This window comes from Danio rerio, chromosome 12 (assembly GCF_052040795.2).
Source record: "Danio rerio strain M-AB ecotype USA chromosome 12, GRCz13ab, whole genome shotgun sequence".
Lineage (NCBI taxonomy): Eukaryota > Metazoa > Chordata > Actinopteri > Cypriniformes > Danionidae > Danio > Danio rerio.
In genome coordinates, this window is record NC_141032.1 from 13,988,804 (window position 1) to 14,010,248 (window position 21,445).

At 37.8% G+C, this 21,445-nt stretch overlaps 1 protein-coding gene across 2 annotated transcripts; it reads left to right on the top strand.

Moving 5' to 3' along the window:
• Positions 1–575: 575 nt before the first annotated feature.
• atp2a1l (ATPase sarcoplasmic/endoplasmic reticulum Ca2+ transporting 1, like) lies at positions 576–18,647 on the top strand. Of its 2 annotated transcripts, NM_001077533.1 has the most exon segments (24): positions 587–843; positions 1,763–1,780; positions 1,905–1,987; positions 4,125–4,229; positions 4,555–4,693; positions 5,482–5,562; positions 6,193–6,278; positions 7,399–7,696; positions 7,899–8,065; positions 9,509–9,597; positions 9,697–9,799; positions 9,886–10,017; positions 10,106–10,222; positions 10,362–10,580; positions 11,620–11,731; positions 11,831–12,054; positions 12,147–12,367; positions 12,532–12,734; positions 12,813–12,898; positions 13,702–13,835; positions 15,093–15,210; positions 15,293–15,410; positions 15,692–15,735; positions 18,341–18,633. In NM_001077533.1, coding segments are annotated over 23 exon segments (2,976 nt in total). In that variant the 5' UTR covers positions 587–725; the 3' UTR covers positions 15,697–15,735; positions 18,341–18,633.
• The last annotated feature ends 2,798 nt before the right edge of the window (positions 18,648–21,445 follow it).

The following is a 21,445-nucleotide window of genomic DNA, read 5'->3' on the forward strand; positions in this document are numbered from 1 at the left end:
TCCCATGCCTGAAGAGACCTAACTAATTAAGCTAACTAATTGAATTCCTTAAATCTAATGTAAAGCAAGATCTAAAAAGGATAACAGGAAATGATGATGTTCTTGTTCATACTACAGCAATGTGCGGATACCAGAGGGACGCTCTCTTATTTAAGTCACCCATGTAACCACACTCCTCTAATTCTTGAACCAAATTTACCTTCCAGCACTCCTCAAACTCCCCCCTCCCATCAGCGGCCATTTGGCCTATCACTCAATGTAACTCTCTCACCTTCTCCACTCTCCTTATTCCACTGACCATGCATGTTCCAAAAACAGATCAACTTTTGATTTCAGTGCTACCCCCTATGTACGCTACCCACTTTTTACCCACCAAGTAACCCCCCCCTCTCACACACACACACACACACACATCCTCAAGTCTGAGACGAAGAAGATGTTTGACCCCTAGACTATAACTCAGTACTGCAGAGCCAAACGCAACTGACTGGAATTTCGGGGTGTGCCAATGGGCGACTTTGACCAATAGGACAGCTGGCAGCAGTATAAAACGCTGCACATGTGTCAATTTATTCGCTCTTTCTGTCAGTCCATCACTCCTGCAAGGAGGGGGTCCAAGTAACAGGGGGCAGATTTTTTAGTTCAGACAGCAATCAAAAAAAGGAACGGACAGACCTGTTTAACTAAGCTTTTGCCACTCCTGAAGATCCTTCACCCCTGACAGGATGGAGGACGCACACACCAAGGGGCCGGCTGAATGTCTGGCCTACTTCTCAGTCAGTGAGACTACCGGTCTTAGCCCTGAACAGTTCAAGAAGAACTTGGCTAAATACGGCTACAATGGTGAGATTTTGAAGACGCATGCGGGTTTAGTAGAACAGCAACGACTAACTCTGAATGATGAAAACAAATCTTTTTAGGAAGGCACTGAGATAGTGTTAGAGTTTTTGAATTAAACTTTTACATAGTGAAACTGTATATGAAAGGCATAGGTTTTATACATTCTTGGCTTTGGGATGAATACATAATGGATGGTTTATGATATTCTAAAATAATTAGATGCTTCAGAGGCATTTCAAGTGACACTGATATGTTGTGGTGCAGAAGCGTAGAAGCTGGGATTGAAAATAGACTTTGGCAAACAGGGTGACAAAAAGAGAGTCTTGCTTGGATATCTGAGAGGTCTTGTTATATTAGCAGTATATCAGACAGATGGGGGAGTTGGATTCTTATGAATCATAAGGTCGGCCTGGGAGATCAGATATGTTACTGGCATTACCAGAACCATTTGTACAGAGAGCATGTGCAAGCACTTGTTCAATTCAAATATAATGTTTCTTAAAGTATCAAAATATCTCTTGTTAGAAAGCATGTTTCACATTTCTTTTAAGGGTTGTATTTTAATTTTTAATTTGTCTTGTTAATTTATGCAATTAAATTATCAATATTTAAGAATTTATGTCCATTGAAATATATTTGAACATTTGCATAAATACTGAAGCTACTCTTGAATACTGTTTATATTGTATAGTTAAAATATGCTCATCCGACGTTCAAAATGAAGTACAAAAATATCTGCACAGCAGTTCTCGTATGAGATATTGTTTATACTTTCTGTAACTTCTTAAAATACCCCAGGTTTCATATGAAATCAGAATTGAATAGCTTAGTGAAGAATTGTTCATGTATTGTTGTGCTTTCTGGTCAGATTTAAACTTACCATTTCTTTTTCTCTTTCTTTCTTCTCTTCCTATACTCTTAGAGCTGCCCGCTGAGGAGGGTATGTGTCATGCTAACTAAGAAATAACATGAAAAATGTTTTAAATCATAAATGATTGAATTATTTTGTTATGCTACAATCTCAAAATCTTTTAAGAATTCAACTATGTTCTTATTCCTTTTAGGTAAATCCATCTGGGAGCTGATCATTGAGCAGTTTGAAGATCTGTTGGTCAGAATTTTGCTGCTTGCCGCCTGCATCTCTTTCGTAAGTCACTAAAAAGTGATTCAAAAAAAACACTGCATCAGCAAACACTAAGAAGCATCTTTGTATTTCGAAGGCGATTTACATTTGCAACAAATTACTATGACCTTAAGTTAGTGCCTAAATGTTTTTTAAACATAAATGAAAAAGTCATTATTTTAATGACTGACTGTAGCTCATATATTTAGTTGGGAGTAAGTCGACACCTCAACATAATGGTTGTTGTCATAGTGATGTACATACACAACAAATCAGCCACTTTGATTGGTGTGATTTAATCAGATCTGTCAGCATATAGTTACAGAGTGTCACATACTTTTAAGCGTAACCTTTTAAACTTCAGTAGTGTGTCACATAAACAGCTGTTGTAACATAATGTAGGTTGCTATATCATACTTAACACTGTAACATACACCACTGCCATCTATGGCGTTATGCAACAAGGCACACATGCTAATTTGCTTATTATTTTAGTGGCATAGATCTGTTTAAAATTGTAGTACTGTAAGTACAGCGTCTTCATTATGATATGTGGCAGCTGGCAATGTTGCATCAAAAAGTTCCCCATGGACTTGATCAATCTTAATTTATTACCTATCATGCAGGTGGTGTTATTTATCCCAGATTTCTAAGCAGGAAAGACTCTGTAAGATGGATGTTTGGGGGTTCAGAGGAAGTTAGAAGTGAACATGGGGGGTATTAATGTCCAACCCCACCACACTCTATCGCAACCAGCTGTTCCAATGGCCTTAGAAGGAAAATACTGGGGAGCTCAGAAGACGTGTGAGAGGGAGATGGGGGTTATTTTAAGAAGGAGTCAAGTTGAAGACAGAAACTCTATCCTTTGAAAAGGTCAAGATAGATGCATGAGAGAAATCAAAGCGAGAGTAGATAGAACAGGGGGCCTGTTGTGCAACAATATTGTGAAATAATGTTTGGATGGGATTTTATGTATGGATGCACTGCACAAGTATGAAAATGAAGCAACCAGTTTAATGGCATCAGACTGTAAAAATAGCAATTCTCGTTTCTTAGGTTTCTCAAAACAACCTAAACCTGCCCCTGATCAATTTATTAAATTGATCAAAATATATTTTTTTAAACAGAGACAAGTATCTTCTAGAATATTTGCCACATTTTAATCCCAGATTAAATTTTTCCCATAAAAAAAGATTATAATGTACTGTACTGTTGAAAAATATTTTATTTGAGTATATTTCCTGCATGATATAAAACTACATATATATTATCATACTTACATAGCAAATTATCTCTGGCCCAGCTCTGGCCCACACAATCAGCTTTTTCTTGGCCCACATGCCACAGTGAATTACGGTACATGACTGGACCAGATCTGGCTTCCAGACAAGCGCCAAACAGGGACCATATCTGGGCCAAGTTAATAACCCATAACTGATGTTGAACTGGGCTAGACCACAATGAAATTGATAAACCCATGAATCATCAACTTCAGGCATGCTATGGGTGTGCTTTTTCTCAAAGTGACCTGATTGGTAGAACTTTTTTCTTTATTTGAAAATAATAAAAATATATATTTAAATGTGGATCAAGATAGACCAAACTTACATGGCCAACAAATCAATTATTAACATCTGGGCCAAATACTACATTTTACATCTGGCCCAAGTATTGTGTGCCACCTTAAAGATGGTGCCACCTCTTCCAAACCAGGGCTATGTTTGGCCCACATGCTGTATGCTAGTGCCGGATGAATGCTTGCTGTGCCAGATTTATGCCAAATCTAGGCCAGAATTCTTTGCTACCTGGATAGCAATAAATACATATATTTAATTTTAATGAATTTATTTAATGTCATTTTTCTTTTGGGAAATTAGCCGGGGATTACTTTACAGGTACACAGTGCATTAATCTATCCATAACTCAAGCACATATAATGGTGTGGTAATGAATGAAGAACTAAGTCATTCATTACTAAATGAAAAAGACTTGAGATTTAGCTGATTAAAAGTGATGAATGAATTGGTTTTTAAATGCCATTATGCATTAATTCTTTATCAATATCATTTGAACAAATTGTCAAATATTGTAATTTGAAAGTAAATCAAAATAAATAAGTATTAATAATGGCTTTAAATGTCTTTCTTTTTGTGTTTTGTAGGTTCTGGCCTGGTTTGAGGAGGGTGAAGAGACGATCACTGCCTTTGTTGAGCCTTTTGTCATCTTGCTTATTCTCATCGCCAATGCTGTCGTTGGTGTGTGGCAGGTAACGCAAAAACACACACCAATAATTTATCACAGAAACAGAGGTTGCACTTTATTTTGATGGTTCATTTGTTGAATTTAAGTTATATTGCATCTACATGCCAATTAATTCTCATAAGACTATAGGTAGACTGATAGGGTTGGGGTTAGGGTTAGTGTAAGTTGACATGTACTTGCAAAGTTTCTTATAGTCAGTTAAATGTCTGTTGAAGAAGCAGTGTCAACAGATTTTAAGCAGACAGTCTAGTAATGCTCAAATTGACCATCAAAATAAAGTGTTACCGCAACAGATACATGCAGATGATTGACAAATGTCTGCAACACAGGAGCGTAATGCAGAGAGCGCCATTGAGGCTCTGAAGGAGTATGAACCTGAGATGGGAAAGGTGTACCGCTCTGACAGGAAGAGTGTCCAGATGATCAAGGCCAGAGAGATTGTGCCTGGTGACATTGTGGAGGTGTCTGGTAAGACTCCTTTATGTCCTTCAGTCTTTGATTTGGAAAGGCGTTCTTATTATATTTTGAATACTTTTTGAAATTATTTATTACACCAAATCAACTTGAAATAATACATTTAGTGCTAAGGTTGATGTAGATGCGATACAACCGGGACGGATCCTAGCTGTTCAGATCAGTTGCTGTCTGTCTTGGTTATTGTAGAAAAAGAATAATTGTGGAGTAGTATCGTAAGATCTGATTTGCTTACTAAAACTATAATATTACTATATGACTATTAATATTGAATATGAACTATTAATCAAACTGGCCTTGCAAGATTTAAAGTCTTTGTGAAATTAAAATTTATTTAACGCACATTGTTTTTCTTTACAACAACAATTTATCTGTGCAAGTTAATCCAATAAAAAGTGGCAGTGGAATGGCAGTCTTTCTTTGTTGACATTAGTTTGATGGCTTTATCCACAGTATTCTAAACTATACCCCTCTTACTGTTAGTTTGCTACTCATTATTCCATCTCAGTTGGAAGCACATCAACATACTGAAATAAGTCTTAGCAGCTTCCATTCCACATAGATTGGCAGCATATATTTTTTATAACATAGTTCACCAAAAAGATATATTTGAAGCATATATATATATATATATATATATATATATATATATATATATATATATATATATATATATATATATATATATATATATATATATAGAAGCATTTATTTGATGTATTAATATTTACCAATTATCAGTATTTTGCCGTAATGAAAACTCTCTCTTTCATCTTCTCTAGTTGGTGACAAGGTTCCTGCTGACATCAGGATTACTCATATCCGTTCTACCACCCTTCGCGTTGACCAGTCCATTCTGACTGGTTAGTATCTTTAATAGTGTACACTTATGAATTTTGAATAATATACGGTCATTGTGGTTGTAAGTTATATTGCATTTACATGCCAACCGTGGGGTAATCGTCCCCCTAAAATTTCGAAACAGACCATTTAGAAGCAAGGTGATTATTAATTATATAAACATAAAGAGTAAACATAATTGGGTTGGGGTTAGAGTTAGTGTAAGTTGACATGTATTTGCAACATGTACTTGTACTTAGTCATTTAAATGTCTGTTGAAGAAGTAGTATCAACAGATATTAAGCAGTCAGTCTACTAATATTCAAATGGACCATCAAAATAAAGTGTTACCTAATATACTATTGCACTTCAGGCCAGCCAGTGAGTTTCTGAGGCATCATAGGTGTGATATTGTTGTGTTACAAGTGGTTTATTATGAATGGAAATTCATTCATAAAGATGCTTTACATATCTGTAATTACATTAAGATAATTATATCTTATAATTCTTAGGGCCACATATGCTCGGCAGAACTTTAAAAGTGTATCACAGAAACATTACTATTATTACACAGCTCAGGTCAACTGTCTTGGTTGTTTGAGATTAACTGTACTTGTAGACATGTGTTTGATTGTATATAACTCTTTGCATAGGTGAGTCTGTCAGTGTGATCAAGCACACCGAGCCTGTCCCCGACCCTAGAGCCGTGAACCAGGACAAAAAGAACATGCTTTTCTCTGTGAGTTTTTATACATTTATTCTTCCAACTATAATACCCTGCTGTACTGCACCAAAACAAGATTATGAATTGAAGTTTCTAACATGATAGCCCTATCCCGATGTTCAAAATGAACACCATGATATTACCCAGGAATATCTAGCCAATTCCACGCGTGTTCAATAGTGTCAAAAATATTTGTAATTTATTGGATACAAATAAATAATTCGATTCACCGAATTCTGGTATCCCTAATGCAGTGCAAGAATTACATTGAGGAAGTGTGCAACAATTTTAATTTCCTGATCCCCACTTTTATACGCAGCTGATATTAACAGGTGGAGCTTAGTGGAATTCGTCACTTGTCAATCTTTCTTCAGTTCTCTGTTGGCCGCACCCATACATACATCCTCTTTTTCCACAAATTCTCTACACAATGTAGACTTTTCAACTGCATTTATGCTGTGTTCAGTTTTAACCCATCTCTGCTCACAGGAAGTTTAGCTGCAGAGCTCAAGTTAATTTTAGAAAGTCAGGCCTTTGCAATTCTACTAGCTTCATCTACATCTGCAAAAGTGCTTCATTAGTATGCAAAGCATATCACACTCAATAGAATTTTGGTTAATATTACTTTAAGCAATACAAATACAATTGTTTAATAAAAAGAAAAAGAGATAAAAAGAATAAAAAATATATATATTTCCTTTTCCCAACACAACCCTAACCATAACAACCTTATCATTAACTGCCCGCAAAATCCAACACAATCTCATGGCAATTCTTAACTTTTTTAGTTACTGATTTAGTGGCTAATTCGTTTGAATTTATACGATTTCGTTCATACAATTTAGTATGATTTGCTCATCCCCCATTGACGGTTGGGTTTAGAGGTGGGGTTTGGTGCCCCCCTCCTTTTTAAAATCATACATTTTTATACAGTATAAGTTATCCACTTAACTGACAAAACATTAAATAGTTAAGTCTCATGGCATCAGTCTGCAAAATCTATACTAAAGATTGTTAACACAGTTGTTCAAACTTCAAATCCAAAATAATATCTTTCTGTGTGAAAGCAATATTGCTCCATGTGCAAAATTAGTAAAGAATTAGTAAAAAAACTAATTTCTACTTCCACCCACAGGGCACAAATATTGCTGCTGGCAAGGCTGTTGGAGTTGCTGTCGCTACTGGTGTGGCCACTGAGATCGGTAAGATCCGTGATCAGATGGCCGCCACAGAGCAGGAGAAGACCCCTCTGCAGCAGAAACTGGATGAGTTTGGTGAACAGCTCTCCAAGGTTATCTCTCTCATCTGTGTCGCTGTCTGGATGATCAACATTGGTCACTTCAATGACCCCGTTCATGGTGGATCCTGGATCCGTGGTGCTGTCTACTACTTTAAGATCGCTGTCGCTCTGGCTGTGGCTGCTATCCCTGAGGGTGAGCCTGATAAAACATGCAACATTTACCTTGAAACTGAAAACATTTTAAACCTTATGTTCACAACTGCACTAAAAGGTTTACCTTAATTCTACAATTCACATAATGGATTGCAAATATACTTGAATCTTGTGATATAATCATTATTATAAATGTTATCAACAGACATTTATCATTCCATAAACTCCTCTCCACCTGTCAGGTTTGCCCGCTGTCATCACTACCTGCCTGGCTCTTGGTACCAGACGTATGGCCAAGAAAAATGCCATTGTCCGTTCCCTGCCCTCTGTGGAGACCCTGGGCTGTACCTCTGTCATCTGCTCCGACAAAACTGGCACCTTGACCACCAACCAGATGTGTGTGACCAAAGTAGGTGTTGCATGTGTTTACATCCACTAAGACAAAAATACAACACAGACTCATTCTGAAAGCGTAGTCCTACGTACGTTTCTGGACACCGCAAATTATGTAGCCAAAGGTACGTATGGCTGCATTTCATTTTTTTTAAACAAATGCTATGGGGCGTTGACGCAGTTCCTTTTCATGCTTGCCAGCTAACCACTTACCTCCGTGTGGACAGCTTTCCCGCTGCAACCAGTTTGTCCAGTTAGCTTGTCATGTACGTTAGCGGACTTGAGATGCAAAGAGGAGTCGACCACAATGACTGGGTTCAAGTCGGTTTCAAAAATCAGGACAAAAACTCCAAAAAATTAAAAAAAACAAGTTAATAAGGGTGACAATGTGGTAAACGTAGTTTCGAAAAACGTATCGAAACAAAAGTATCGAAAACGTGGAAAAAAATCAGACGAGGGATTTTTTTCTGGATTGCTTTTGTAAATTGTTGGTTGGGTTTAGGGAAGTGGGTGGGCGGGTCAATCGATAAAATCGGTTTGATTTAGGGATGGAGGATGGTGGGTCAGTTGATTAGTCATCAGCCAGTCAGTCATTCAGTCAGTGAAACAGTCAGTCAACTGCGGCGTCTGATGGGTTTACATGAGAACAGCAGGCACACACAGCCTGTGGATTCGCAAAAAACTGCAAAATACGTACCTCCTGAGACATATTTTGCAGTCTCGAGAAACGTAAATAGGACTACGTTTTCAAAATGAGCATGGGTTGCAACAATATGCTATTTTTATTTCCTGCTATAATGAAATCAAAATTAAAGATCAAAATTTCAAAAACCAACTTTTGCCTCAGTTTAATCTACTGAGACTGTGTCCAATCCTGCTAAAAGGGGGCCACTATCTAGCAAAACTTAGCTCAGGCCCTAAATAAACATTCCCACAGATTTTCCTTCTTATTCAAGTCACTTTTAACAGCATATAGTGGTAATGTACATGCTTTAAATAAATGACAAGATACCCTAGGGTTTTTTACTCTATGGATAACCAGTACCTAAGGATAACCAGCACCAGTAACTAACGCTATAGATAACCAGTACCTAAGGATTCACATGAATTGCGTTATGTTACTGACAACCCCAATTATTTCTCACTCATAATAACTTTGTTGTGGCCTTTATATGCATTCAACTCATAAATACAATTTATGCGACATGCCTTGAATGCACCATGAGAGCAAAAATCTGCAGGATACCGGTTCACCAGAATCTATTCATCAACTAAAATTGAGAAGTTACCTACTTGCAGTTTGAAAAGTACATATTTCTACAGTTCCCTAAAGTGCATATTTTTTTGCTGAATGAGGCCAGTGGTGTAGGAATTTCCTCTTTAAACATGGATACTGTTCTCTCATGTATGCTTTCATGCTGAAACTCACAGACTAAGATGAAATTCTGTATCGTTACAGATGTTCGTTATTGACAGAATTGATGGTGATCACGTTGAACTTGATAGCTTTGATATCTCTGGCTCCAAGTACACACCTGAGGGTGAGGTGTAAGTACACAGTTAAACTTCCTCTAAAATGCTTTGTTTAATTATCAGGCTAGCAGCATGTTCAAGTCATAAATGTAATCTGTCATATCATTTCTTCAGCACAAAGTTGGGTGCCAAAGTTGACTGCAGTCAATATGACGGTTTAGTTGAGTTGGCCACCATCTGCGCCCTGTGCAATGATTCCTCCCTTGACTACAATGAGGTGAGAGATGTTCTTTCAAACTTCTATCAAAAGCTTTTATCCATATATGTCTAAAAAAAATGTATCATATTTCTCCACTGCTGCAGACCAAAAAGATCTATGAGAAGGTCGGTGAGGCCACTGAAACTGCTTTGTGCTGCTTGGTTGAGAAGATGAATGTTTTCAAGTCCAATGTCGGCAACCTGTCAAAGGTTGAGAGAGCAAATGCCTGCTGCAGTGTAAGTAGTGCTTTAAACCTTTCTAAACATCAGCAATGTAGCTTGGTGCTGATATCTCTGTAACTATTTCCATTTTCATCTTGTGCAGGTTGTGAAGCAGCTTATGAAGAAGAACTTTACTCTGGAGTTCTCCCGTGACAGGAAATCCATGTCCGTGTATTGCACCCCTGTCAAGGGCGATGCAGGCAGCAAAATGTTTGTGAAGGTATGTTTTTCATTAAATCATCCAGTAATTTCTAGTGATCTCCGAATTCCATGATTTATAAATATGGTAATTTTTTACAAAATGTTGAAGTTCCCTTAATAATGAAAGTATTTCCTTGCTTTTCATTTGGTTACCGTAGGGTGCTCCAGAGGGTGTGATTGACAGGTGTACCTATGTACGTGTTGGTTCAACTCGCGTGCCCCTGACTGGTGCTGTAAAGGATAAGATTATGAATGTCATCAAGGAGTGGGGTACAGGCCGTGACACTCTGCGTTGCCTGGCACTGGCCACCCGTGACTCTCCACTGAAGGTCGAGGAAATGAACCTTGAGGATTCTACTAAATTCGCTGACTACGAGGTGAATACAAATATTAAACTGTTAATGCTCATTTAAGACCAAATTTGATGTGTTTAAAAGAAAACCCACCATGATTGACATGTTTAGATGTTATCATAATATTTTTATTTTATTTTTTTTGTATATGTCTGTTTAAACAAGCACCCAAAACTCAGAGTGTCCACTTTCGCTATCACTCATGTCGGACACGCACCGCTACATGAACTGACTGTTTTAAGAATTGCATAGGAGGGGCAACGGCACCTGTAATGGAAAGAAAGGGAATCCTGCAGTTTTTATATTTATTTAAATGTATTTTTATGCTTTAATAAAATGAAAGCACAAAACAGATTCACATTTAAGATCAACGGGCACCCCCTGGTAGTTCGATGGTATAGGTATTGGCTCTTTGATATTTATTGCCACCCCTCATAGAAAGATTAAAAATACGAAAGAAAAACAGGAAAAATTCCCTTACGGGATGATAGTGAGATACAATTGTAAAATACAGGAGAATCCCAGGAAAAATGGGATGGTTGACAGGTATAACTATGCATACAGTTGGATTTGTCATTATATTATTAGCATTTTACTATTTAATTACAGAGTATTTTATTATTATGATTAGGTTTGCCTATAGTTTTAGTATTCTGGCTGCATCCAAATCGCATACCTCCATACTATATATTATGCTAAAAACAGTTTGATGAATGAGAATTCATGAGAACAGAGAATTCATGAATGGGAGTGACGCGACGAAACTGACGGGGGTAGGTCACATGGTCATGACAAACTGGCGGATGTAGTACGCCTGAGTTCCATTCGTACTACTCACATTAATACTGTATTGAATGTACTTTTTTAACGGCCAAGTAGTACATTTAATTTCAATTGCAGCACCTACTGAGTAGTAGGCGATTTCGGACGCAGCCATTGTCACAAGCTTGTGTTCAAACTTTTCATAAGTTAAAAAATTGCAAAACTCATAGACAGATGTAAAAAATTGACCAACAATTTCTGTTTTCATAACTTTATCTTACTTCTTCAATGTCTTTGTCAGACTGACTTGACCTTCGTTGGCTGTGTTGGTATGCTGGATCCCCCCCGTAAGGAGGTTACTGGCTCTATTGAACTCTGCAGGGCTGCTGGTATCCGTGTTATCATGATCACTGGTATGCTTTTTATCCATCCTTTGATGAGTGGTTTCTTTTAATTTTTTGTTTCAAGGCCTGACCTGTCAACCAAATGACTAAAAAATGTCAAACCTTCAGGTGACAACAAGGGTACAGCTGTGGCCATTTGCCGTCGTATTGGCATCTTTAGTGAGGATGAGGATGTGACTGGCAAGGCTTACACTGGCCGTGAGTTTGATGACCTGCCCCATTCTGAACAGAGTGAGGCTGTCCGTAGAGCCTGCTGCTTTGCCCGTGTCGAGCCCTCCCACAAGTCTAAGATTGTTGAGTTCCTTCAGGGTTATGATGAGATTACTGCTATGGTGAGATACACAAACAATCACACTTTACACTTTAAGCCATATGACATGAAAACCTGTCTGTTTAAGTAAACGCTGTCCTTTCCATCCTCTAGACTGGTGATGGTGTCAATGATGCCCCTGCCTTGAAAAAGGCAGAAATTGGCATTGCCATGGGCTCTGGCACTGCCGTTGCCAAGTCAGCCTCTGAGATGGTCCTGGCCGATGACAACTTTTCTTCTATTGTGGCTGCTGTTGAGGAAGGCAGAGCTATTTACAACAACATGAAGCAGTTCATTCGTTACCTGATTTCTTCCAACATTGGAGAAGTCGTCTGGTAAGAATCTTGGAAACAAGAAAGGCTTGTTTGAGAATCACTGATATAAACTTGTCTATTTAATCATTGTTCTGACACATCTTGACTGTTGTTATTAATGATTTTAGTTATTTATAGTTCTAATTCATGCTTGTCCATTTGTCATGTCTGTTCTCCTCTGATAGTATTTTCCTGACTGCTGCTCTTGGTCTGCCTGAGGCTCTGATCCCAGTCCAACTGCTGTGGGTGAACTTGGTGACAGACGGTCTGCCCGCCACTGCCCTGGGCTTTAACCCCCCTGATCTTGAGATCATGGGCAAACCTCCCCGCTCCCCCAAAGAGCCCCTGATTTCTGGCTGGTTGTTCTTCAGATACATGACCGTTGGTGGTAGGTGTGCTTGTTATTTCTGTGGAATATCTTTAGTAACATTCTCTGTGGAGGTTTGAATAAACTGATTTCCCTCAGCCTATGTGGGTGCTGCCACTGTGGCCGCTGCTGCCTACTGGTTCATCTATGATGAGGAGGGTCCTCAGGTCACCTACTACCAGTTGGTGAGAAATATCTCCATCAATTTATGAGTTTAAGCTAAGTCGCTTTAAGGCAATTCGTTTCACTCGGCGGCCATCTTTGAAACGGCTCTCGGGCATTCTTTCTGAAGCATTAAATTCTTACAATTACATTACATATTTTGAACCACCAACCGTCTCATCAGGTTTTTAGGTTGCCCAAGCTAATGCACATGTGCACATGAAAGGAACGAGATCACGACACCAGTCTCATTTATGATCGTTCTACACATTATCATCTTCTGGTAATGATCGTCTGATCTTGCTGCTCTTCTGAAGTAATTCACAAATTGGTTTTAATGGCGAATCTCTTCCAGAAATTACAGTGACTCTTTGTTTACAAGTTTGTGGGCATTTAAGCAGTTGCTGTCAAGTGATGTGCGTTTGACAAGAAGGACTGTACCTCCCGTTCATTTTATACAGATTACAAAACCAAAAAACTTTTGTTTTCAAGTGCACTTGGTTCATTTAAAAGCACATATTTCAAGCTTTATTTGGATATACTTTTTATGTCTGTGAAGCACAACTTTCCACCAAATTGTCGTAAAAGCACACGTCTCGTCCGAGCCTTGCCCCTGGCGAAACATCAGTCTACAGCGATCGATGATTGGCTACTGTACTAGTAGGCGGGGCTTCATTCATTCATGCCATGTCGACCGTTACATTTTTCCACATTTAAAACTATACGAGTGACACGTCTTGTGTTTTCTATAGTCTTTGGTGTCAGTAAACCTGGAAAGTTAATTTGATAAATATGTTCAAGCCTTCAATTTATCTTCCTTCTGTAGTCTCACTTCATGCAGTGCCATGAGGAGAATGAGGACTTTACCGGCATTGAATGTGAGGTGTTTGAGGCTTGTCCTCCCATGACCATGGCCCTGTCTGTCCTGGTCACAATTGAGATGTGCAACGCCCTCAACAGGTTACACCTTTTATCTACACCTTATATTTTAAAACATTTTGTTTTACATTAAGTCAGGGTCCCTGCAACTAAATACCCATTATCCAAAGTGAGCTACCTTGCTGATCTAACTTATTAAAGGTGCCATGCAGTATAATGAAAATCTGAATCTAACTAGGTATAGCTAAATAATAAAAGTTCTGTATGTGTATATGACATATCGAGAGCCTCATTTAATATTGATAATTTTAGTGATGAATTAGGATTATGACAATGTAACAATTTCAATTTCCTTTTGTATGAATCTCTTCACAAAGCTAGTCACAGTGCATTGTCATTTCTGTGGCAAATACATGCATTGCAGGACCAAACTAGGCCTCCTAAAATGAGTTGTATTTCTGATGTTTTTCACCATGGAATCAAAAATTATATTTCTCTTTTATGCAATATGCATTATATATTATAAATTTTATTTGTCTCTAATGTATCTAAAATGCACCAGCAAAAGAATCTGAAAATGCAGTTAGATTCTTAACATTCATCTCAATGTAATACATTTGACAGTTGCTATGAGTGTATTTAGTCCATTTACTGAAAAAAAAAATCAAACCATTTTAGAGGAAATTTCCCAAGTAGCAAAGAATTCTGGCCCAGATTTGGCAAAAAGCTGGCACAGCAGGCATTCATCCGGCACTGGCATACAGCATGTGGGCCAAACATGGCCCGGGTTTGGCAGAGGTGGCACCGTTTTTAAGGCGGCACACAAGATCTGGGCCAGATGTAAAACGTAGTATTTGGCCCAGATTTTAAAATTTGATAAGTGGGCCATGTGAGTTTGGCCAGTCTTGACCCACATTTAAAATACACTAAAATCATTTTTGAGTAAAGAAAAAAAATTCTACCAATCAGGTCACTTTGAGAAAAAGCGTGCCCATAGTGTGCCTAAAGCACATCACTCCATGGGTTTATCAATTTCATTGCAATCGTGACACACCAACCTATCTGGCCCAGTTCAGGCCCAGTTATGAGTTATTAACTTGGCTGAGACTTGGCCCAGATATGGTCCGTGTTTGGCCCTTGTCTGGAAGCCAGATTTGGTCCAGTCATGTACCGTAATTCACTGCGGCATGTGGGCCAAGCAAAACCTGATTGTGTGGGCCAGAGCTGGGCCAGAGAAATTTTGCTATGTGGGTTGTTTGTTTGGTTTGAGAAGCCATACAAACTCATTGTATCCTGAAATTGATGGTTCCCTCTCTGTGTTTCTGTCTTTCTACTTAGCTTGTCTGAGAATCAGTCTCTTGTGCGTATGCCTCCATGGAGCAATGGCTGGCTGCTGGCTGCCATGACCCTCTCCATGTCCCTCCACTTCATGATCATCTATGTGGACCCCATGCCTGTACGTCTCTCACCTTTATGTCACTGTGTTCTTTACAACTGACTATATCTCTAAGCTGGCCACAACCTTTTCTCTTTTACAGATGATTTTCAGGTTGACTCACTTGAACACAGAGCAGTGGTTTGTAGTACTCAAACTTTCTTTCCCTGTAATCCTCATTGACGAGATGTTGAAGTTCCTTGCCCGCAACTATGTGGATGGTAAGTTATTCAACATAGCTAAATACGCAAAGTAATTTAATACTTATTCTATATTCAAACTTATACTATTTACACTTTATTTCTAAACATGAACCTTAATGTATTTTTTTATATAATGTTTTCCTTTTTACTATACAGTATATTAATTGCACTTTTTTTCCTCATACAACTTGTTTCAACTAAAAAGAGTGTTTTTAATCAGATCTAATTCCTATTCCCATTTTCTTATCTTTCTCACTCATTTAATTGATTTCCCACTAACCAACTATATTCATTTCTAGTCTAAACAGTTCTCACCTCCCAGATTTCAAGTAACAGAAGCAAGGTATACAACACCCCAGCTGCTTTTCTGTGTGTGTCTGTACATGTCTACAGGTTTCAATCCTTTTGCATGTTTAGTGGTTAGATTGATGTTGCTTTGTGGTCTTAAACCACTCTGTATTTTAACTATGCATGACGCCCTTGTGAAAGTTATACTTAATTATACTTCTTAATGGCAAGAGCTTTATCTAGTTCATAATTTGCACTAACCTGTGATTACTGTCAGCCTATAGGACTAATTTCTACTTCTGTCATGACAACTATAAGTGATTTAGTATGGTAACAAATATGTATATAGAAGAAATGGTGACAATAGTATTTGGATGCAGCCTGTTGATGTGTTTGATCTTGGCAAAATATAGAGTATAATTTAGCATAATAGTTATGAGTACACTACCTGACAAAAGTCTTGTCCCCTATCCAAGTTTTATGAGCAACAAATAATAAGTTGACTTCTAATTGATCATTTGGTATGAGAAGTGGCTTATATAACAGGCAAAGGCCTCGAGATTATGCTTACCAAAATATAATATGATCATGCCTTTTAATTAGGACCGTAAGGTCCGACCTTGCTTAGACAAAAGTCTTGTCACCTTACATAAATAATGTACAATACAGAATATAAAGTCATGGTGCAGTGGATAACTGCATTCATACATCTCTGCAATGACTCAAATAACCAACAAAGTCATCTGAAATGGCAAAGAAAGCATTCTTGCAGGACTCCCAGAGTTCATCAAGATTCTTTGGATTCATCTTCAATGCCTCCTCCATCTTGCCACAGACATGCTCAATAATGTTCATATCTGGTAAATGGGTTGGCCAATCCTGGAGCACCTTGACCTTCTGTGCTTTCAGGAGCTTTAATGTGGAGGCTGAAGTATGAAAAGGAACACTATTCTGCTGAAGAATTTGCCCTCTCCTGTGGTTTGTAATGTAATGAGCAACACAAATGTCTTGGTACCTCAGGCTGTTGATGTTGCCATCCACTCTGCAGATCTCTCGCTTGCCCCCATACTGAATGTAACCCCAAACCATGATTTTTCCTTCACCAAACTTGACTAATTTCTGTGAGAATATTGGGTCTATGCAGGTTCAATTAGGTCTTCAACGGTGTTTGTGATGATTGGGATGCAGTTCAACAGATTCTTCAGAAAAATTTGCCACTTTTCTTGACCAACCACAAGTCAAGTTATAAACTGTTGCTCTTACAACTGAGATAGACAACAAGATTTTGTCAGGTACATAGAATATTGTTTGATATAGAGCACAGCAGAACTATGCTGCTGCTTTTTTTATTAGTGCAGAGCAATTACAGAGACTTGCTACTGTCAGTATAATCAAAAATATTCTGTCTGAGAAAATAATACACTGCTGTAAAAAAAAAACTGAAAAAAATCTGTGAAAATTAGACATGTGGTGCAGTCATAATGTATCATACATCAACCCTCCTGTTGTGTTCATATCCTGCCCCTTACTTTATTATTTTCAGTCAAAATGGACCGGTCTGTTTTAACTGCTCTTGAATTAGAGCAAAAAAAATCACCACCAAATTTTAATTCAACATTCTTTAGCTCTGAAAAATATCTCAAAGTAATGTTTAACTTAATTGTATATAATTAGACATAAAAAAAAACTGCAGTGAAAACACAAATAGGCACTAAAATGTACAATGAACAATACATGACAGAAACCAACATACTTTGTTTTAATATAGACAGCAGAGTCTGACCAAAGAACTTAAAAATTTTGAATCTATCTGAATGATTTATCAATTAGCAATTACCTGTGTGCTGAGTACTCAAATTTTAATTCATTCCTTTAAGTGGACTATATTAGTGTACTATTGTAGGGAATAGTAACTGAGATGGATGGTGAGTATGGACACAGCTAGCACTAGTTATATTTTGGTCATTTTTGAGTGAGATGCTAATGGTCTAATCCAATAAAATAATTGATGCTAAGCTAAGCTAAAAGTGCTCCTGGTAGACCCAGAAATTGGCTGAACGAAGATTGGCTGAAAGAAAGAAAGAAAGAAAGAAAGAAAGAAAGAAAGAAAGAAAGAAAGAAATTAGTACGACTTGAACTCAAAAATTACGAATTAGCAACTTAACTGACAAAATGTAAAATAGTTATGGTTCCTTGTGAGATCAGGCTGCAAAAAAACATTGTTTAGTTTGTGAGTGAGTGAGTGAGTGAGTGAGTGAGTGAGTGAGTGAGTGAGTGAGTTAGAGTGGTGTGTATGGGGATGTTTTCTGTTTGATGGATGAATATAATCTGGATACCCATTTATTTTCTATGGTGGTCACTTTTGATGGGGAAAACCACAGGTGTAACAATGTTTGATTAAAATAAATGGGAATGATATAGGTGATTGTCACTTTTATACTGTATGTTCAATTGCACAGTGTGGAGGACATCATAAGGCCTTGAGGCAATCAGACGTAAAACACAACATTTATGAGTGTTTTAAGTTGTAAATCGGTCAGATTGACCCGAACACAACAGGATGGTTAATATATGTTCTGATAATACATATTTTAGTGTGGTTTTGCAGCAATTGTTAATGCTTGCTCAGTGTTGATATCTGATCTTTTTGTGATTTTCAGCTATAGCTTGAAGTATAAAGACAAAGATGGTGAAAAACAGCAGAGGAGAACAGCAAGAGAAAAAAAAAAAGAGGAACAATGGGAAAAAGAGAATTTACATCCGCTGAGACAGAAGCTCCCATGAGCCCATCCACAGAATGGAGAGCACAACATCACTGGAAAATATTTAAAGAAAAAAAAAACACAAAAAGTTTAGGGACAGAGATTAGTATATAGCTAAGCCCTTCCAAATTAGAGTTCGATCGAGGAGTTGTTTTATTCTTAAAATGACTAATAAGTGTATTAAACGTTTTTTGTTAAAATTGTATCCTTTTTCCAGTCTTTTATTTCACTGCATTTACATAAACATACATGAAAAATTTTATTATTATATAATAATAATATAATCATTATTATTTCCATTGGTTACTCGCTTTCAATACACATGAAATATCTATCCTAAGTCATGAACATGCAATTTTTGTTTATTATTAATCATTAATTGATAAGATTTAGAAGGATTTGTGAAAAGGAGTACTATTTGTTGGCAAAACAGTATAGTATAGATTTTTAACCCAGATTTTATAAATGGAAAATGCTCCATTTTATACAAAATTAACGCATCTGGATGAAGTAAAGGTGTTTAAAAAAACTAAAAATGAAAGGCAATGCAGGCCTGTATGAGTTTGGATGGTTTGAAAGACCCAGCCCTCCAATAGTATCTGGATGCAGCCTTTATGATGCAAGCTGAGATTGCATTTCCCAGAGATGCAGTGTCAGACACAATGTACTCACTGGAGCTGGTAACGTCACTGTGAGGGGTAGGGTTATGGTTATTTAAAAGCATTGCATGCAGCTCAGATTGCATCTGGACTGAGTCTGCAGCCAGACCGCTCTCCAGCCCTTACTGACAAAGGTCCAGAATTTGTCCCAGACATGAGGTCATTTGTCCTATTTTGACTGCTGCATAGATTGCAGCATTTTACATCATAAATAGTAAAAAAATAAAATAAAATAAACTATGAATTAAAATAACCCATCAAAGAAGACTTTTTAAGACCAAGTGGAATCCTGTGTCAGCTGTTGATTCTGTGTGACTTCTGCCTAAAATCTGACTGAGGAAAGTTGATGGTAGATAGTATTAACTACTAGAAATAACAATAAAAACAGTTGCTTCCAGTCCTCAGCCTTCACGCCCTATTCACACGGGGCTTTAGCGTCAACGCTTGACAGAGGGCGTGTCTGAAGTTGGAGCTGAAACGATCGTCATAGAAGCGTCAGCCAATGAAATTCAGTCAGCAATAGGCCACTGTCTGAGCTGGTGTATTTGCATACAGCGATCTGATTGGCTGACGCTTCCGTCGGCGCTTGAAAAGTTGAGCTGGTCCCAACTTCTGCAGCGAGGAACGCTTCTGAAGCGGCGCCGACGGATCCACAATGCAGTTCGGCAACGCCTGACGTCACCCATTCAAAGTGAATGGGAAGCGTTGACGCTGACGCCCCGTGTGAATAGGGCGTCAGTTCCACTCAAGATCTCTGTGACCTCTGACCTAGTTTGGTGGCTCCTGAAAAAGTTACACGGAGACAGGCAAATGCACTGAACATTCTTACATAAAGCAGTATGTTTAACTTATTCATTAGTTTAAATAATTTCAAAGTTGAATAGTCATTTAAATAATAAAAAAAATCATATTTAATAAAGATAATGAGAAACAGGAAATGCGAAAAGGATAAACATTGATCCATGATTAGACAGATTGGAAGGCAGAAATCTGAATCCTTCAGAACAGTTGATGGTGGCTATAACAACAACAAACGGCAGTGGATTGCGAGCTCACAAACTTATTTACATCTGTAAACAAAGCGGCACGCATCGCAATTTCAACCTGGCTTTAGACACGATATTAGTATTTGAAGAGTTAACCAGATAAAGTAAACGCGGTTACAAGTAACAAAACACAATTAAATACACAATTCGCAAGCTAGAGAAAACAAGGAGGCAACCATTTTAATCCCACTTACTTACACTTGTGAAATGGAGGAGAAAACTGATTCATGAACTGTGTACTGTAAAGTTCCTGTCAAGCTCTGACAAAGCCGCATATAGTCTTTTCTGATCCTTTCTTAAACAAACGGCCAATAAATCCCCCCGTTGTAAGGATATAGATTAATGAAGGACTATTTAGGTAAGTGATGTGAACACAGCGCAAGGCTGTGGCTGTAATGCTGAGGTATTTTTGCAAAAATATACTTCAACCTTGAACAGGTTTTAATTTTCCTGTTAAACAAATGGGTAGGGTTTGAGTTCCGTATCGACGTCACGCCGACACAGCTAAAGACTCGTTACACCGGAGATTCATTCGAACCACTATGAGTCGACTAATTTATAGATGAATCAATAGTTTTAAACACGGTGCACTTTCAGATTTAAGCCTTAGCTGAATATTTCACTTCACTTAGAGCGGTGTTACACACTACATGGAAGGTCAAAAACCCATAATTTGGGCTCTAGGATGTGGAAAAAACAACTTGATTTAATCTATTTCTGGAACATAACATTATTAGAGCGAACCTGCCTCCAGGGGTGGACTTAACCAATAAACAAGGTAAGCGGTCCTCAGGGCCCCAGGAAATTAGGAGGCTCCAACCAAGAATTCTATATTAATCATATAGTTCTTTTATAATTTTTTTTATCATATGTTGTCAAATGTGACTATTACCATTAAGATTTTTAACATTATTACTTCTTTTAAAAACCATTGGGGGCCCATGAACAGTGAAATATTCCTTCCACGTTCATGTGTAAGATGTGAGCGGTTCAAGTTTATTTACAAAAAAATAAATGAATAAATCTACAGAGAAAAATATCTATTGAGAAAGAGAATGTTTTGAGTTTCAATGCTAGGTCCCCATACATGGAATTGCTTAGGATCCCCAAATAACCAAGCCTGCCCGTGCCTACCACCTTTAAATGGTTTGTTGTGTAAAATTCATCTACTTTCTAAAAGTTGTTAACAAAAGAATTCTGAAGTCTTTCTGAGTTATTCAGGTTCAAGCGTTTAAAGTTACAAGCAGTTTGCAACAACAGAGGAAATACGATGGTATGTCTGTCTGATAAGACTCTTT